The sequence below is a fragment of the Pelodiscus sinensis genome, chromosome 5, assembly GCF_052426305.1.
Source record: "Pelodiscus sinensis isolate ZL-2025 chromosome 5, ASM5242630v1, whole genome shotgun sequence".
Lineage (NCBI taxonomy): Eukaryota > Metazoa > Chordata > Testudines > Trionychidae > Pelodiscus > Pelodiscus sinensis.
This window is the reverse complement of record NC_143056.1, coordinates 24,656,233-24,670,384: the sequence shown is the minus strand read 5'-3', so window position 1 is coordinate 24,670,384 and position 14,152 is coordinate 24,656,233. Positions and strand designations below refer to the sequence as shown.

Sequence of the window (14,152 nt, the reverse complement as noted above, 5' to 3'; positions counted from 1 at the left end):
CCTGCACTGTCCCCTCCATTAATATAGTAGAAAAGTGCAGTCTGTGACCACTTACCAAATTCTTGAAGTGGCCTCTTGCAAAAATTATTGCTCACTCCTGCTCTATATGTTCATAATGCCTATCACTTTCCCCCCATGATTTTCTCCCTGACTTTGCAGTATATAATCACATCTAATGTTCTATAATATATGACACAACTTTGCCCCTTTCAATAATTTTTCTGAAATGATGCCCATGACCATCTCAGGTCAGTGTGTAAAACTTTCAGTAGCTCTGAAGTGACTCAAGAGGCTAAATCCTTTTGGAAATCACATGCCTACTTCACTTCTGAATTAGGGTATGTCTAGACTACATGCCTCTGGCGACAGAGGCATGTAGATTAGGCTACCCGGCATAGGAAAATGAAGCGGCGATTTACATAATCACCGCTTCATTTAAATTTAAATGGCTGCCGCGCTGAGCCGATCAGCTGTTTGTCAGCTCAGCGCAGTAGTCTGGATGCTCTGCGGTCGACATCAAAGGCATTTGTCGACCTCCCCGGTAAACCTCATCCCACGAGTCACGTAGGTTTATCTACTCTTGAAATCCTACAGCAGCAAGGTTGCAGCTCAAGGGCACCATTTTGGAGGGATAAGAGTACTCCACTTAAAAGATAGGGGGGGAAAGAGTAGGAATGAACATTGTGCTGCTGGGATTTGCATTTGGATCATTGTGTTAAACGTACACGTTCTTGAAAGGCAAGCTCCTACCCCACCTCCAGTCCTACCCCTTCTGCTGAGGCCCCACCCCTTTCACACTTCCCCACTGGGAGGTGGGCGGCATGTTGCATGCATGCTCCCCTCTTCCAACCACAGGGAGGGGAGCGGTAGGCATGTGCTTGCCTCATGCTCCCCAGCTCCAGAGGAGGGTGTGCCGCGTGGCCTAGCCCAATCTCTCCAGCCCCAGAGCACCGAGAAGGGGAGGGGAGGGAGGAGGGCGTGCTATGTGGTGCAGCCCAGCTTCTCCAGCCCCGAGGATGGCACACCACCTGGCCCAGCTCAGCCTGGCCTCGTCCCTCCAGCCCCAGAGCACCAGGGGAGGGAGGAGGGCATGCTGCCCAGCCCCGGAGTGCTGGAGAAGGGAGGTGGGTGTGCCACACAGCCTGGCCCAGCCTCTCCAGCACCAGGTGGACAGGCACCGGAGGCAGCTGGATTTGTGTACAATTTATGTAAACCACAGTTTAGGGCCTCAAATTATGAGGGGCTTCTAAATAAAAAAAATGTTTTTAGTTGCATCCTTGCCTGTGTACTGGTATATATGCAAATATAAATCTTTATTTCCATTTTCGTTGTCCTCTCTGTTAGAATAATACACATTTTTGGTAATGTGGGCCTCTTATATTTGACATAATTTAGGGCCTCATCATCTCTTAATCCAGCCTGTGCTACACCAGAGCAAGCACACACCCTACAGATCTGCCTGGCCAGTCCTATGCCTACGAACATGTCACTGCTGTTGGGGATCGCCCTGTGGTGAGCACTGTCCAGAGCCCACATCCCAACTCCTGAGCCCTTCCTGTATCCAAACTCCCTCTTAGAACTTGCACCCCACATCTCCTCCCAAACTCCTGGCCCAGCTCTTAGCATTCTCCCACAGCAAACTCCCTCCTGAGCCTGCAACCCTGAGCCCCTCCTGCACCCAAACTCCCTCCTGGAGCCTACACCCCCAGCCTAGAGTCCCCTCCCACAGCCTGAACCCCTCATCTCTGGCTCCAGCCTGAACCTGCACGTCCAGCCCAGAGCCCATATCTCTTCCCACACTCCCTTCCCTGCCTCAGCCTGGAGCCCCCTCCTGCCACCAAAACCCTCATTCCCCAACCCCACAGCCCTCATCACAGCGGGCTTAAAATGAGCGAGAAGGGGAGCAAGCACCAGAGGGGAGGGAGATGGAGCGAGACGGGGGGGGGGGTCAGTTTTGTGAGTATAAAGTTGGGAAGCTCCTCTTCTGGCTGCAAGATCTGAGGTGCCGCAGCTGCACCCTCCAGCCCGGGGGGGTTATATCCCAGGCTGGGGATGAGCGGCTCCAGCCCGAGCTCTGCGCAGCTTCCTCCTTCCCAGCCCAGACCGATGTTCCTTCGCCGGCGCTTCCTTTCCCCGCAGCTGCTCTTGGCTCTGCCCAGAGCCGGGGCGGTGCTTCAGCCTGTCCGCGGGGCCCCGGCCCCAGGGAACCGATCGCTGCAGAGCGCGGCCCCGGACCTCGCGCCGGCCCGCTAGGCTCAGGTGCGCCCAGCAACCCGTCCCGCCCGCGGGCGGCCAGGCGGCCCCGACCCCCCGGAGGCGGGGCGCTGCTCCCCGGCGCCGGCGGGCTGGGAGCGGCGGGCGCGGTGCCGCCGAAGGGGCGGGCGGGGGTTGCATAACCCGAGCCCGCGGAGGGCGCGCGAGCCAGGCTGCCGCCGCCCAGCATGGCACATGGCGAGGCGGGGGCGCCGGGTCCCAGCCGGGCCTGGGCCCCGCTCCTGGCGCTGCTGCTGGCCGGGCTAGGCCAGGTGCGCCCGCACCCGCAGTGCCTGGACTTCAAGCCGCCCTTCCGGCCGCCGCAGCCGCTCGCCTTCTGCGTGCAGTACTCGGACTTCGGCTGCTGCGACGCGGGGCAGGACCGGGCGCTGCTGGAGCGGTACTACAGCATCAGCGCCCGCCTGGCCCAGCCTGTCTTCGCCGCCTGCGCCAGCCACCTGCAGGACCTGCTCTGCCAGGTGACTCTGCTCCCCCGGCTCTTTCCTGCGAGCCCTGCCCCTACCCCCCCCTGCGGGGCCTGCCCTGCTATGTCCCAGTGTACCCCCACCCCCAGCCATCCCCCTCCCTGCGGGGCCTGCCCTGCTATGGCACAGTGTACCCCCACCCCCAGCCATCCCCCTCCCTGCGGGGCCTGCCCTGCTATGGCACAGTGTACCCCCAACCCCAACCATCCCCCTCCCTGCGGGGCCTGCCCTGCTATGGCACAGTGTACCCCCAACCCCAGCCATCCCCCTTCCTGCGGGGCCACCCCCTGCCTCCCTGCGGGGCCTGCCCTGCTATGTCCCAGTGTACCCCCACCCCCAGCCATCCCCCTCCCTGCGCGGCCTGCCCTGCTATGGCACAGTGTACCCCCAACCCCAGCCATCCCCCTCCCTGTGGGGCCTGCCCTGCTATGGCACAGTGTACCCCCACCCCCAGCCATCCCCCTCCCTGCGGGGCCTGCCCTGCTATGGCACAGTGTACCCCCAACCCCAGCCATCCCCCTTCCTGCGGGGCCACCCCCTGCCTCCCTGCGGGGCCTGCCCTGCTATGTCCCAGTGTACCCCCACCCCCAGCCATCCCCCTCCCTGCGGGGCCTGCCCTGCTATGGCACAGTGTACCCCCACCCCCAGCCATCCCCCTCCCTGCGGGGCCTGCCCTGCTATGGCACAGTGTACCCCCACCCCCAACCACCCCCCTCCCTGCGGGGCCTGCCCTGCTATGGCACAGTGTACCCCCAACCCCAGCCATCCCCCTCCCTGCGGGGCCTGCCCTGCTATGGCACAGTGTACCCCCAACCCCAGCCATCCCCCTTCCTGCGGGGCCTGCCCTGCTATGTCACAGTGTACCCCCACCCCCAGCCATCCCCCTCCCTGCGCGGCCTGCCCTGCTATGGCACAGTGTACCCCCAACCCCTGCTACCCCTGCCCCTCTCCTGTCTGCAGGCTCTGCCAGGTCATACTGCACTCCTAGCACCCTGCTACTCCCACCACTCTCCTGTCTCTGGAGCCTGCTCTGCCAGGTCACACTGCATCGCCAACCCCCTGCTACTCCACCCCTGTCTGCGGAGCCTGCTCTGCCACATCTCACTGCACCCCTAGCCTCCTGCTACTCCCCCTTCCTGCAGGGTCTGCTCAACCAAGTGATCCCCTCCTCTCTGTGGGGTCTGCCCTGCCGGATCACACTGTACCCCGCAGTCCTCTCCTCTACTACTCTCCCTGCAGAGTGACTCTGCCAAGTGACTTTGTTGCCCTTCTTCCCCCCTCTCTGCAGGGCCCCATGAATCTGCCCCCCTCCTCTCTCTGTGGGGTCTGCTCTTCCCTGTCACACCCCCAGCTCCCCTTCTCCAGGGTGACTCTGCTCCCTCTGCATACCTCTCCTCCCCTTCCCCTCCCCTCCCATCCTGGTCTGCAAGGTGAGGAAATCTGAGCTCTTGCCCCTCTGCTGTATACTGTCCTTCCAAATGAAGGGCTGCCACCTCTACTGGCAGGGTCTGCACCTCTCTTTCCTCCTTCTGCACTTAGGGCTTTGTTAATTGGGAGCTATGTGGATGGAGTTGTCAGGTGGTCTCTCCACCTGGAAGCACTAAAGGGATTGGGGGCTGCTCCCTTTAACCTTTCCCAAGTTTGTGTGTTCGGATGGTTTAGTATTTTGAGAGCATTCCGTCCTTGCCCTTCCTTGTAGACAGTTCCACTGTCTAAGTCATGGATTTGCTGCCAAGCCAGGAAATAGCTTCAGCTCGAATTCTTGGACTGGTAACTTTGAACGTGTCTAGCAAAGAGTTGCAGTCTGTATAACAGGACACCCATGTAGCAACATCTCAAAAATCAACTAATTGCCACACTCAGCAACAGCCTGCACAAGCCAATGTCACATGTCAAATTCTTCTGCAGAAGAGGAGGTTGATAACAAAGCAGTAGATTGTGATTATTTTCAGTTATGTACAGTGATATAATACCTTACACAGGCCAAAACCCGTAATTGACTTCATTGAAGGGCTGTGGACTAGATTCTGCTGTTCTGGAGTAACTCTATTTACACCTACATAGAGCAGTGCAGTCTTACAGACTGAAGAATCCATTTCTTAGCCTTCTGCAGCAAACTGGGGTATCCTGTAACCTAGCCATGCTGGCTTATGGCAAGGCGGTTGCCTTGGGCCCTATGCCTTCAGGGTTGTGTACTGCCTGGAGCCTGCCCGACTGCTTGCTCGCTGCCCTGGCTGAGAGCCACCCAGCTGTGTGGCACAGCCAACCACAGCGTGCTGTCTTGGGCCCTGCAAACTCTTTGACCGGGCTTGGAGCCATGAATGATAATTCCATTTCATCACAACTTTTGAGCTTTTGAATTATTTTTCCCACGTCAGAATGAAAAATCTTTCAAATGTTTTTTGTGAAATGGAATTATGGGGAATCCTTGTTCTCTGGTGGAAACACTCAGGTTTTTAATTTGATACTTCACCTTTGTGATACCTCTGAGCCTGCTTGAATAACCTCTGCATCTGAGCCTTCTTAAGCATGATGGGTCATCCCTGAGTTACATCTGAGCCCGAGGGAATATCTGTGCTACAAAACTAAGTCAACTTAAATTGACATACAGTCACTCCAGTAATTACATTGATTTTTATTGGCCACACTATACTTCTGTTTGTAGTGCACATCCTCACCAGGAGAATTTGCACCAATGTAATTGTCATTGTCGGGCACTGATAGCTGGAGAACCACCGCCCTAGCCTGACAGTAGCAGGCCTTGGGCTCTCACCCCCTGGCAATAAAAAGCAATGTAAGCAACACAGGGTCTACACTGATACTGTGTCAACATAACTATGTTGACTTCAAACAGTTGATTAAGTTGGTGTAGTGAACCACTTTCACAGGTGGAAGCAATAGTGTAGTGTAGAATGGATACTGTCTCTCCAGTCTGTTCAGCATAACCACCTGACTTGGAATGCTTCTTTGGCCCACAGTTTCAACAGACTGGCCTTGCTCCTCTTCAGCCATTCCTGTCTCCATACTAGCCAGACTCTATTCTAGCTTCATCTCTCCTACCTCAGCCAGCCATGCTGACAGCCATGGTGCTCAGAAGCTATATCACTGGAAACATAGTCAAATTCAGTATATCTCCATGAAATATTTAGACTGCATACTTTGACCAAAGAAAATTAGTTGAAAATGCTTTTGACCAGTTTCAGTGACAACTCTGGCCACAGAAATACAAATGGATTGATCCATATTATGTATGCTGTGGTATACCCCTGCTTGCAATCATTCATTATATATGTAATGTATATCTTATAGCTGAATGAATAATCATTCTTTGTGAATTATTCAACACATTTAGGTCTCTTTTTGCTCACCGATCATGATTTCCTCAAATGTATTCATTATTCAAATTATTTTGACAAATGTCTGTTCCAAGTTTTTATTCTAGTACTGATTGTGACTATTCTAAATGTGAGAGGTTTTCCCCCTCAGCTGTAATTTGTTATGTGGTATTATTTCCCTTCCCAGTACAGAATAGAATCCTTCTGATTTGCTTAGAGCTATGTTGCCTCTGAAATGCTGACTGAAGTGAAAGCTAGTAAAAAGCAATGCGGGCAAATATGAATACACACAGTGAGTAGATCAGTTGAATAAGGTTCTATTTTAACATTTAAATTGGTGGAATTTAGAAATCCTTTACCTGTAACAGTTAAATTTAATAATCAAAACAGATAGCTTTGCAATCTAAATTAACCTCTCCCAAAAAGCAATGGATTTAAATATACATGGCTTTAAGCCACAGTTGCAGCCTCAAATTTAATCTACAATGAAACCTGGTAACTGCCATAATTTAGGCCCTGATTGAGGAAGGTACTTAAGCATCTGAGCAGTCCCATTGTTTTCAAAGTATTCATTCTTAAAGTTACACTCAGGGTTAATGAATTAGTGTCTGAGCCCCAAGAAATGTGGCCGTTAACAGGGTGCAGAGTAGGGATGTTAAATATTGGTTAATTGAATAGTCATGTAACCTCATGACTTCTTATCGATTATTCTATAGTCCCCGGGGGCGGGGCTGGCTTCCAGTGTGTTCCCGACACCTCTCCCAAGGAGCAGCACGAGGTGCCAGGTGGGAGCTAGTCTGCAAGGGGAGCCAGTTTAAAAAACAGCTCATGGACTGGCTGCCTGTTGCCTCATGCTGCTGCCTCTGATTCAGAGGCAGCAGCGTGGGATGGCAGTAGACCCTGTCTAGGGAGTTCTGAGTTCCCGGACCTGGTGTGAGCCAGAACTGAGCTGAGCTGCCTGCCCTCCCAATACGTAATGCACTTTAAATGCAGAGCCATAGCAGGGGTAGGTCCCAGATCTGTCACAAGCCAGGACTGAGCCAGGCTGCTAGTGGAGGGAGAGCATTGTGCTTCCTAGGTTGAAATTGATAAGCTATATCAAAGATTAAGTGGAAAGTAGAATGCTATTCTTAGAACTTGCATCAGACCTGCCAGACTGATATTATAAGTAAATCATTGCTGAATCTGAGAGTCCATCCTGATTTTATCTGTTGCAATTAATGTCATTCCTTAGATAAATATTTTTCTTAACTCTGTAAGTTAGCTGCCCAAATAATTGAGGGATATACAACACATCTAGTCAACTACAGGCAGTCCCCGGGTTACATGGATCCGACTTACATTGGATCCCTACTTACAAACGGGGTGAGGCAACCCCGCACTAGCTGCTTCCCCCCAGCAGACCAGGGAGACGCTGAGCGGCTTTTCTCAGCAGACACCTCAGCTGGAGAATAAAGGACTGAGGGAAGTGAGGTGTGGGAGAATAAAACTGAGCTCTGGAGAAATGTTTGGCTAGAGTTTCCCCTACAACAGGGGTGTCCAAACTTTTTTCAGAGGGGGCCAGATTTTATGAAGTGAACATGCGTGAGGGCCGACCATTTTGCCTGACATTCTTTGAACCATTAAAATTAAACGCAAATTAACTATTTTATGCAAAGTTTATTGCAAACGGCATACTTTTCATTTCGTCACATGGATGACAAATCTAAACAGGTGTTAAATCACTCTGCCTTTCATATCTGAAGGCCAGATGAAGAAAAAATCCAGGAAGCTGAAATATATGTCAGGAACATTGTAAAGTACATTACATATTATTGGTAATAAAGGTTGTCTGTCAATTTTTAAGTTCAAAAAGTATGAACAGGAACATAACACCAAGTATACATGTTGTGTCCAAATATATTTATAACTGATGTAGACCAACTGACATTAACTGAGATTTTACAATGTATTCATCTCAATACATATGGATTCGTTGGGGGCCATAAAAGATAGATATTGCCAAATTACCTGTGGGGCCGTATTAAACCGGAACATGGGCCGCAATTGGCCCGCGGGCCGGACTTTGGACATGCCTGCCCTACAATATGTACCAGTTCCGACTTACATACAAATTCAACTTAAGAACAAACCTACAGTCCCTATCTTGTACGTAACCCGGGGACTTCCTGTACTGAAATTACTGACAGTGTTACTTTCAATTCTTAATCAAAGCATTGGCCATCCGGATCTGTCCACTAGCTTCATGCTCCCTGGATCAAGCCCTATAATATTAATGTTTTTAATTGAACTAATACAGTAAGGATGTAATTTATGGAAGAGAATTTAGATCTATTGATCATGTTTTCTTGGGATTCAAGGCAAAATCAAGTGTCAGAGGGGTAGCCGTGTTAATCTGAATCTGCAAAAGCGATGAGGAGTCCTGTGGCACTTTATAGACTAACAGATTTATTGGAGCATAAGCTTTCATGGGCAAAGACCCACTTGCATCTGACAAAGTGGGTCTTTGCCCACGGAAGTTTATGTTCCAATAAATCTGTTAGTCGTTAAGGTGCCACAGGACTCCTCATCGCTAGGGCAAAGTCAGTCAATCTTATAACTAACTGAACACAACAAATAACATTAGGGGTTGGATGCACTACTTAATTCACAAGCAAAGAATTTCAAGATCAGGCTTCCTCTATTTTGGATTCAGAATAAGAAGGTTTCCCAACTTTCAGCATTTTAAAAGTGGAAAATACTATAGATGGTTCAGAACGGTATTTGACTGGCCATAAATCTTTTGTACATCATGTCCAATGAGACAATGTTATGTGTATACAAATGGTACCACAGCAATGTTATGACTTACAATTTTAAAAAAATCTTCTGTTAAGGTTGCCTTAAAGTGAAAGGTTCATACACTGTAACAAAGGAATTTGACGTTCATATTTTCTTCCATTTTTAATTCCTGTAGTGAAACAAAAATATTGGTGTATAATGCATATGGAACGTAAAATGACTGTCTAGTTTGAGATATTCTGTCAGAAGACCATATGTATTACAGCATTTAATGAATCTGTTTTCTTCTCCATTATATGTGCGAACACTAGGTATGCATGTGTGGCCAAATACGAATGCTTTGATAGCTTCAACCTGGAATTGCTGTTTTGTATTAAAGTTTGATTTTTAAGACCAAATGTTCAGTCATGGCCACAACAAATGCATCAGGAAATATACCAGTTAATCTGCTATACCTTGCATGCTTTATATTTGCATAAGTGGGTTTGTGTGCAGTTATCTAATATGTGTATGCTGTTTGGGTATTTTGTCTCATTTAATGTCCTTTTTAATCACATTAATTGCTCATCATTTGATGGGCAGTCAGCATAATAACCTTCATTTTGCAATGAATAGGTTGACATAATAAGAAATCTTATTGTACACTAACAAGGTTTATAACATAGTCTCTTCTTTATTGTGGAGATTACAGAACTTTTTGTAAAAATATAATACTGTGTGTATTGTGTATGTTTACCAGCTAATTTATACACGAGTATCTTGGATGTTTTCTCTTTTCATCATTGACTAATGACTTAATCTGTATGGTTTTTTTTAAGTTAACCACATTTGGCTTAGAACCGTGGCCCTATAATTAAAGTGCAGGATTTATTCAAGAGAGTTTATTTTTCTTCACAGCCATACTACTAACTTGCTTTGTGATATGTGACAAATCTTTCATCCTCAATTTGTTACACTTTACCTATTTCATGGCAATAAAAATCCTTACCAATTGAGGCTTATTTCACTGTTTATAAAATACTTTAATGTCTTTGGCTGGAAGGTGTACTAGAAGTGGAAAGTATTATATTATTACTCAACAAGAAAAAAGCACCTGAAAACCAAGAGAACTGAGTGTTTCAGTTAGTTTGTAAGAGACAAATAGTTTTCTGGATTTAAGTGACTCCTTCTGGCAAGAAAATGTGCTGGTGACTGATAACCCTTACATGATTTTGATTCAGTTTTTAGACAAGGCATTATCATAAACTGCTGCTTGTGTTGCTGTAGCTATCAAAGGCTCCAATCTTGATTGGAACCCTTTTATGATAGTCACTGTAAAATTTCATCTAGTTTAAGAGTTTACAATCTAGTTTAATGCTCTCAGGGTGCATTTGCACTCACTAGTCACGTAAAAAAAACTTTAAAAACAGTGATCCTATAGCACCTTGTCTACCCTGCATGGTTATTTTGAAATAAGCTATTCTGGAATAGTTATTCCAAAATAGCTTATTTTGAAATAGCACATCTACACCACAGGGAAGCCTCAAAATCAGTCCCAGACATACTTCCCTAATATAGATGTGCTATCTCGATATAGAGCCCCAAGAGGCACTGGGGAGGAATAACTTAGAATGGCCCTGGTGTGGGGCTATTTCAAAATAGCAGCAGTGGAGCGTCTACACACACTTTATTTAGAAATAGCTGTTTCAGAATATCAGAGGGGTAGCCGTGTTAGTCTGAATCTGCAAAAGCAGAATAGACATTCCTTGTAGAATGATGTCTACAGATTTTGGAATAAGCTGTCCGTTACTTTGAAATAAGTTTGAAATTATTTCAAAATAACGGAATGGTTGTGTAGACACTTGCATTGTTATTTTGAAATAACACTGGTTATCTCAAAAAACGGTGCAGTGTAGATGCACCCTTACAGACTGCAAAAATATATAAAATAGTACCTGAAGATTTAATTCTTCAGATACTATTTATGTATTTTTGTTAATCTCTAAGGTGCTACAGGACCCTTGTTGTTGTGGTTTTTTTTAGTTACAGATTAACACGGCTACCCCTTTGAGACTAGTCAAGTAGTTGGGTATTAAAATGAAGTTTGTTTTCTTAGATCTGTGGCCCTCCCTCTATGTTGCAGTTACAGCACGTCCTGCTTTTCTGTGTTTAAGAGAAAAAGAAGCCATGGAAAGCTTTTGGCTCAGTTGGTTCTTCTTTCAGTGTGGGAAATTTTAGGACCTGATTTTTCAGTGTTGCTCCAGTTTTACAGCTACAGGTGTAACTCCATGTTTTCAATGCGGCTGCTCCGGCATTAAGCTGGAATATGCAGTGGTGACTTTATCTTTGGGTAGTAGAGCCTATAACACACAACTTCACTTTTCCTCCATTAGGACATTGGTCTGATGTACACTAAGCATATCCTCAAGCCTGGGTCCAGTTTTCATCTGTTGGCACTCAGGCTTGAGTACTTGAATCCACATTCAACCTGGTCCCCACCATCTGTATTTAAGGTTACCTCCATTGTTGGAATGAATCATTTTCAGAGGTCTGAGTTCTTTACATATGTAAATATATTTGCAAAGTGTGTCACATGCATGTTGTTTTGATAAGCTGAAGTTTCATATTTTGATGATCTTTTTTCAGCCACAGCTTGAAGTGACCGAGGTTTCCTCTCTTTCTGTAGGAATGCTCCCCCTATGCTGCTCACTTGTATGATGCTGAGGATCCTTCCACTCCTGTGCGGACAGTGGCAGGACTGTGCCAAGAATACTGTGAGCAGGTGTGGCAAAAATGTAGGCCCATATTTCACTATCTCTCTGTGGATAAAGAATTATTAGCCCTGGAAAACAATATGGCAAAGTTCTGCCGCTATTTGTCACTTGACGATGTGGACTATTGTTTCCCTCGCCTGCTAGCAAATGAGAATCTTAATAAAAATCTTGGGTTAGTGACTGCTGACTCAGAGGGTTGTTTCCAGTTGTGCCTATTAGAGGTAGCTAATGGTCTGCAGAATCCTGTTGCTATGGTGCATGCAAATGATGGAACTCACAGATTCTTCATTGCTGAACAAGTTGGTTTAGTTTGGACTTACCTACCTGATCGGTCAAGGCTAGAAAAGCCATTTCTGAACATCAGCGAAGCCGTACTTACCTCACCTTGGGAAGGAGATGAGAGAGGTTTTTTAGGTATTGTCTTCCACCCTAAATTCAAATTTAATAGTAAAGTTTATGTCTACTATTCAGTCGAAGTTGATTATGAAGAGAGAATTCGAATAAGTGAGTTCAGAATTTCTCCTGATGACATGAATACTTTGGATCATAGTTCTGAAAGGTATTGTATGCACATTTATCTGTCAAAGTTATGTAAAATTTCAAAGAAAATGTCCTGCATTTTAAAATGCCTGCTAACAGAATAAACAAGATGTATATGGCTCTTTCATTTTAATTTTATATGAGATTAGTTCTATTTATGCTGTCACTTTATATGGGGGAAAGGATGTTAATTCATAATTTGAGATTTTATTGTACAAAGATCAGATTATTCAAAGCCATTTCCCAAAGAGTACATGATGTAATTGCTTCATTTTGCACAGGTCTGGGTTAAGGCAGGGGTGGGCAATAATTTTTTATGAGGGAGCCACGTCAAGAATTAAGTAGGTGACGAAGAGCTGCACTCTTCTTGTTTGTCTGAGTTTTGCAGGAGAATGCTGCTTGCTTCTTGTTTACAATGTCATCTGAATATGACAGCAGGCAGTGTTCTAGCTGGCATCACAAGATATATATGTACTAAATCAGGGGTGGGGAACCTTTTTTGCATCGGGGGCTACTCACCCAGAGAAAAAATTAGTCAGGGGCTGCACACAAGTGAGAAGCAAAAAAGAAAAACCAAACCATCACGGATGTGGCCCCTGACTAAGAAGGAGAAAAACACTCCCCACATTCCCCTTAGGCCCATCTAGGCTCTGGTGTGCAGGCTAGTAGATTTTGTGTGCTCCAGCCCCATGGTGGGATAGTTGGGAAGGGTGGGGCTGGAGCATCAACAGAAGCTCCCCATTGCTGTGGGGAGCCCTGAGACTCGGGGGCTAGATCCAGGTAAGCTAGGAGCTGCATTGGCCCCTGCACCATAGGTTCCTTACCCCTGTGCTGAAGATTCATGTATCCCTTCTGCTTCAGCCACCATTCCAGAGTACATGCATCCATGCTCATGATGAGTACTACTTGATAATGATCACAATTAAAATTAATGCATTTTTTTAATGAGCATCATCATCATGCTCAAAAAATTAGGTTTACAGAATCTTTCGAAAAAGGCTTTTCTTTTCAAAAGAACCATGTCTAGACTGCGGTTTCACTTTCGAAAATGCGTTTTTCGAAAACGTCGTTACATGATTATGCAAATGAAGCATGGGAAATTCAAATCCTACTTCATTTGCAATTTCAATATGTCTAATTTACATCCCTCTTTCGAAAGAGGGATGTAGTCTAGACATAGCCAGAGTGGTGTCAGGTTAAATTAATTAAAGATTATGAGGTGCCTAGATACTGTGGTAACGGGGACCCTATAAATGCTTAAGCTAGATAGAAATATGTAATAATTGTGCAGCATCCTGAGATATCTTATAGTGCTTCATAAAATGTAACACTAATGACTGTATATGCTAGATCAAAATGCATGTAGTAGTATTTTAAAAAGAAAACATTTTGCATGCAGTCATCTTATACCTTTAAAAAAGTCTGCATTACAATGCATTGGTGCATCCTATTTGCTCTAAAACAAGACATAATTGAAGGCTGTGTTTTGGTTTAATAAATGTTGGTGTTCTATTGCTTCATGTACTGAATTATGGCACAAGCCAAACATATTAAGTGCACTATTTTTGAGCACAGTTGCATTTTTCTTATTAAAAATGTATTACAGATTCTGAGCTAGTTAATCTGATTCTGCGGATGCTCTAAACTTACAATGCAAAGATAATTGAAGTTTTGTGTATAGGACAAAGCAGGACCAGTTTATAATTTGGTATAGGACCCTAAAATTATAATCTTATGAGAGCATTGAATATTATTCAGTACAAAAATAGATTCTTGTTGCAGCCTGAAAAAAGCAAACCCTGGTGCTGCTGTCCTTACTTAGGCAAGGTTTCCATTTATTTCACTGTGAATATTGTCCAGAGATGGATAGTCAGGCCTGTAACCTCAAGTGGGGTTCAATTAGCGTTGAGTGAAAAAGTGTATATTCACTTTGCCTTCAGGTTTACTAATAACTCAGTTTGTCTTGCTATCCTGTAGAATACCTTTGCTCTGGGAGCAGCTGAAC

The 14,152-nt window shown here is 46.2% G+C and overlaps 1 protein-coding gene across 2 annotated transcripts in view; it reads left to right on the top strand.

The window, feature by feature from the left end:
- Nucleotides 1-2,204: 2,204 nt before the first annotated feature.
- Nucleotides 2,205-14,152, top strand: part of HHIPL1 (HHIP like 1) — a 38,019-nt gene continuing 26,071 nt past the window's right edge. The window contains exons 1-2 of one of the 2 annotated variants that reach the window (XM_075926596.2): nt 2,205-2,259; nt 11,520-12,166. In XM_075926596.2, the coding sequence (XP_075782711.2) occupies nt 11,688-12,166 (479 nt within the window). In that variant the 5' untranslated portion in view covers nt 2,205-2,259; nt 11,520-11,687. Of the gene's footprint in view, nt 2,260-2,293; nt 2,733-11,519; nt 12,167-14,152 lie in introns of those variants that run through there. The other variant, XM_075926595.2, reaches the window with a different exon arrangement.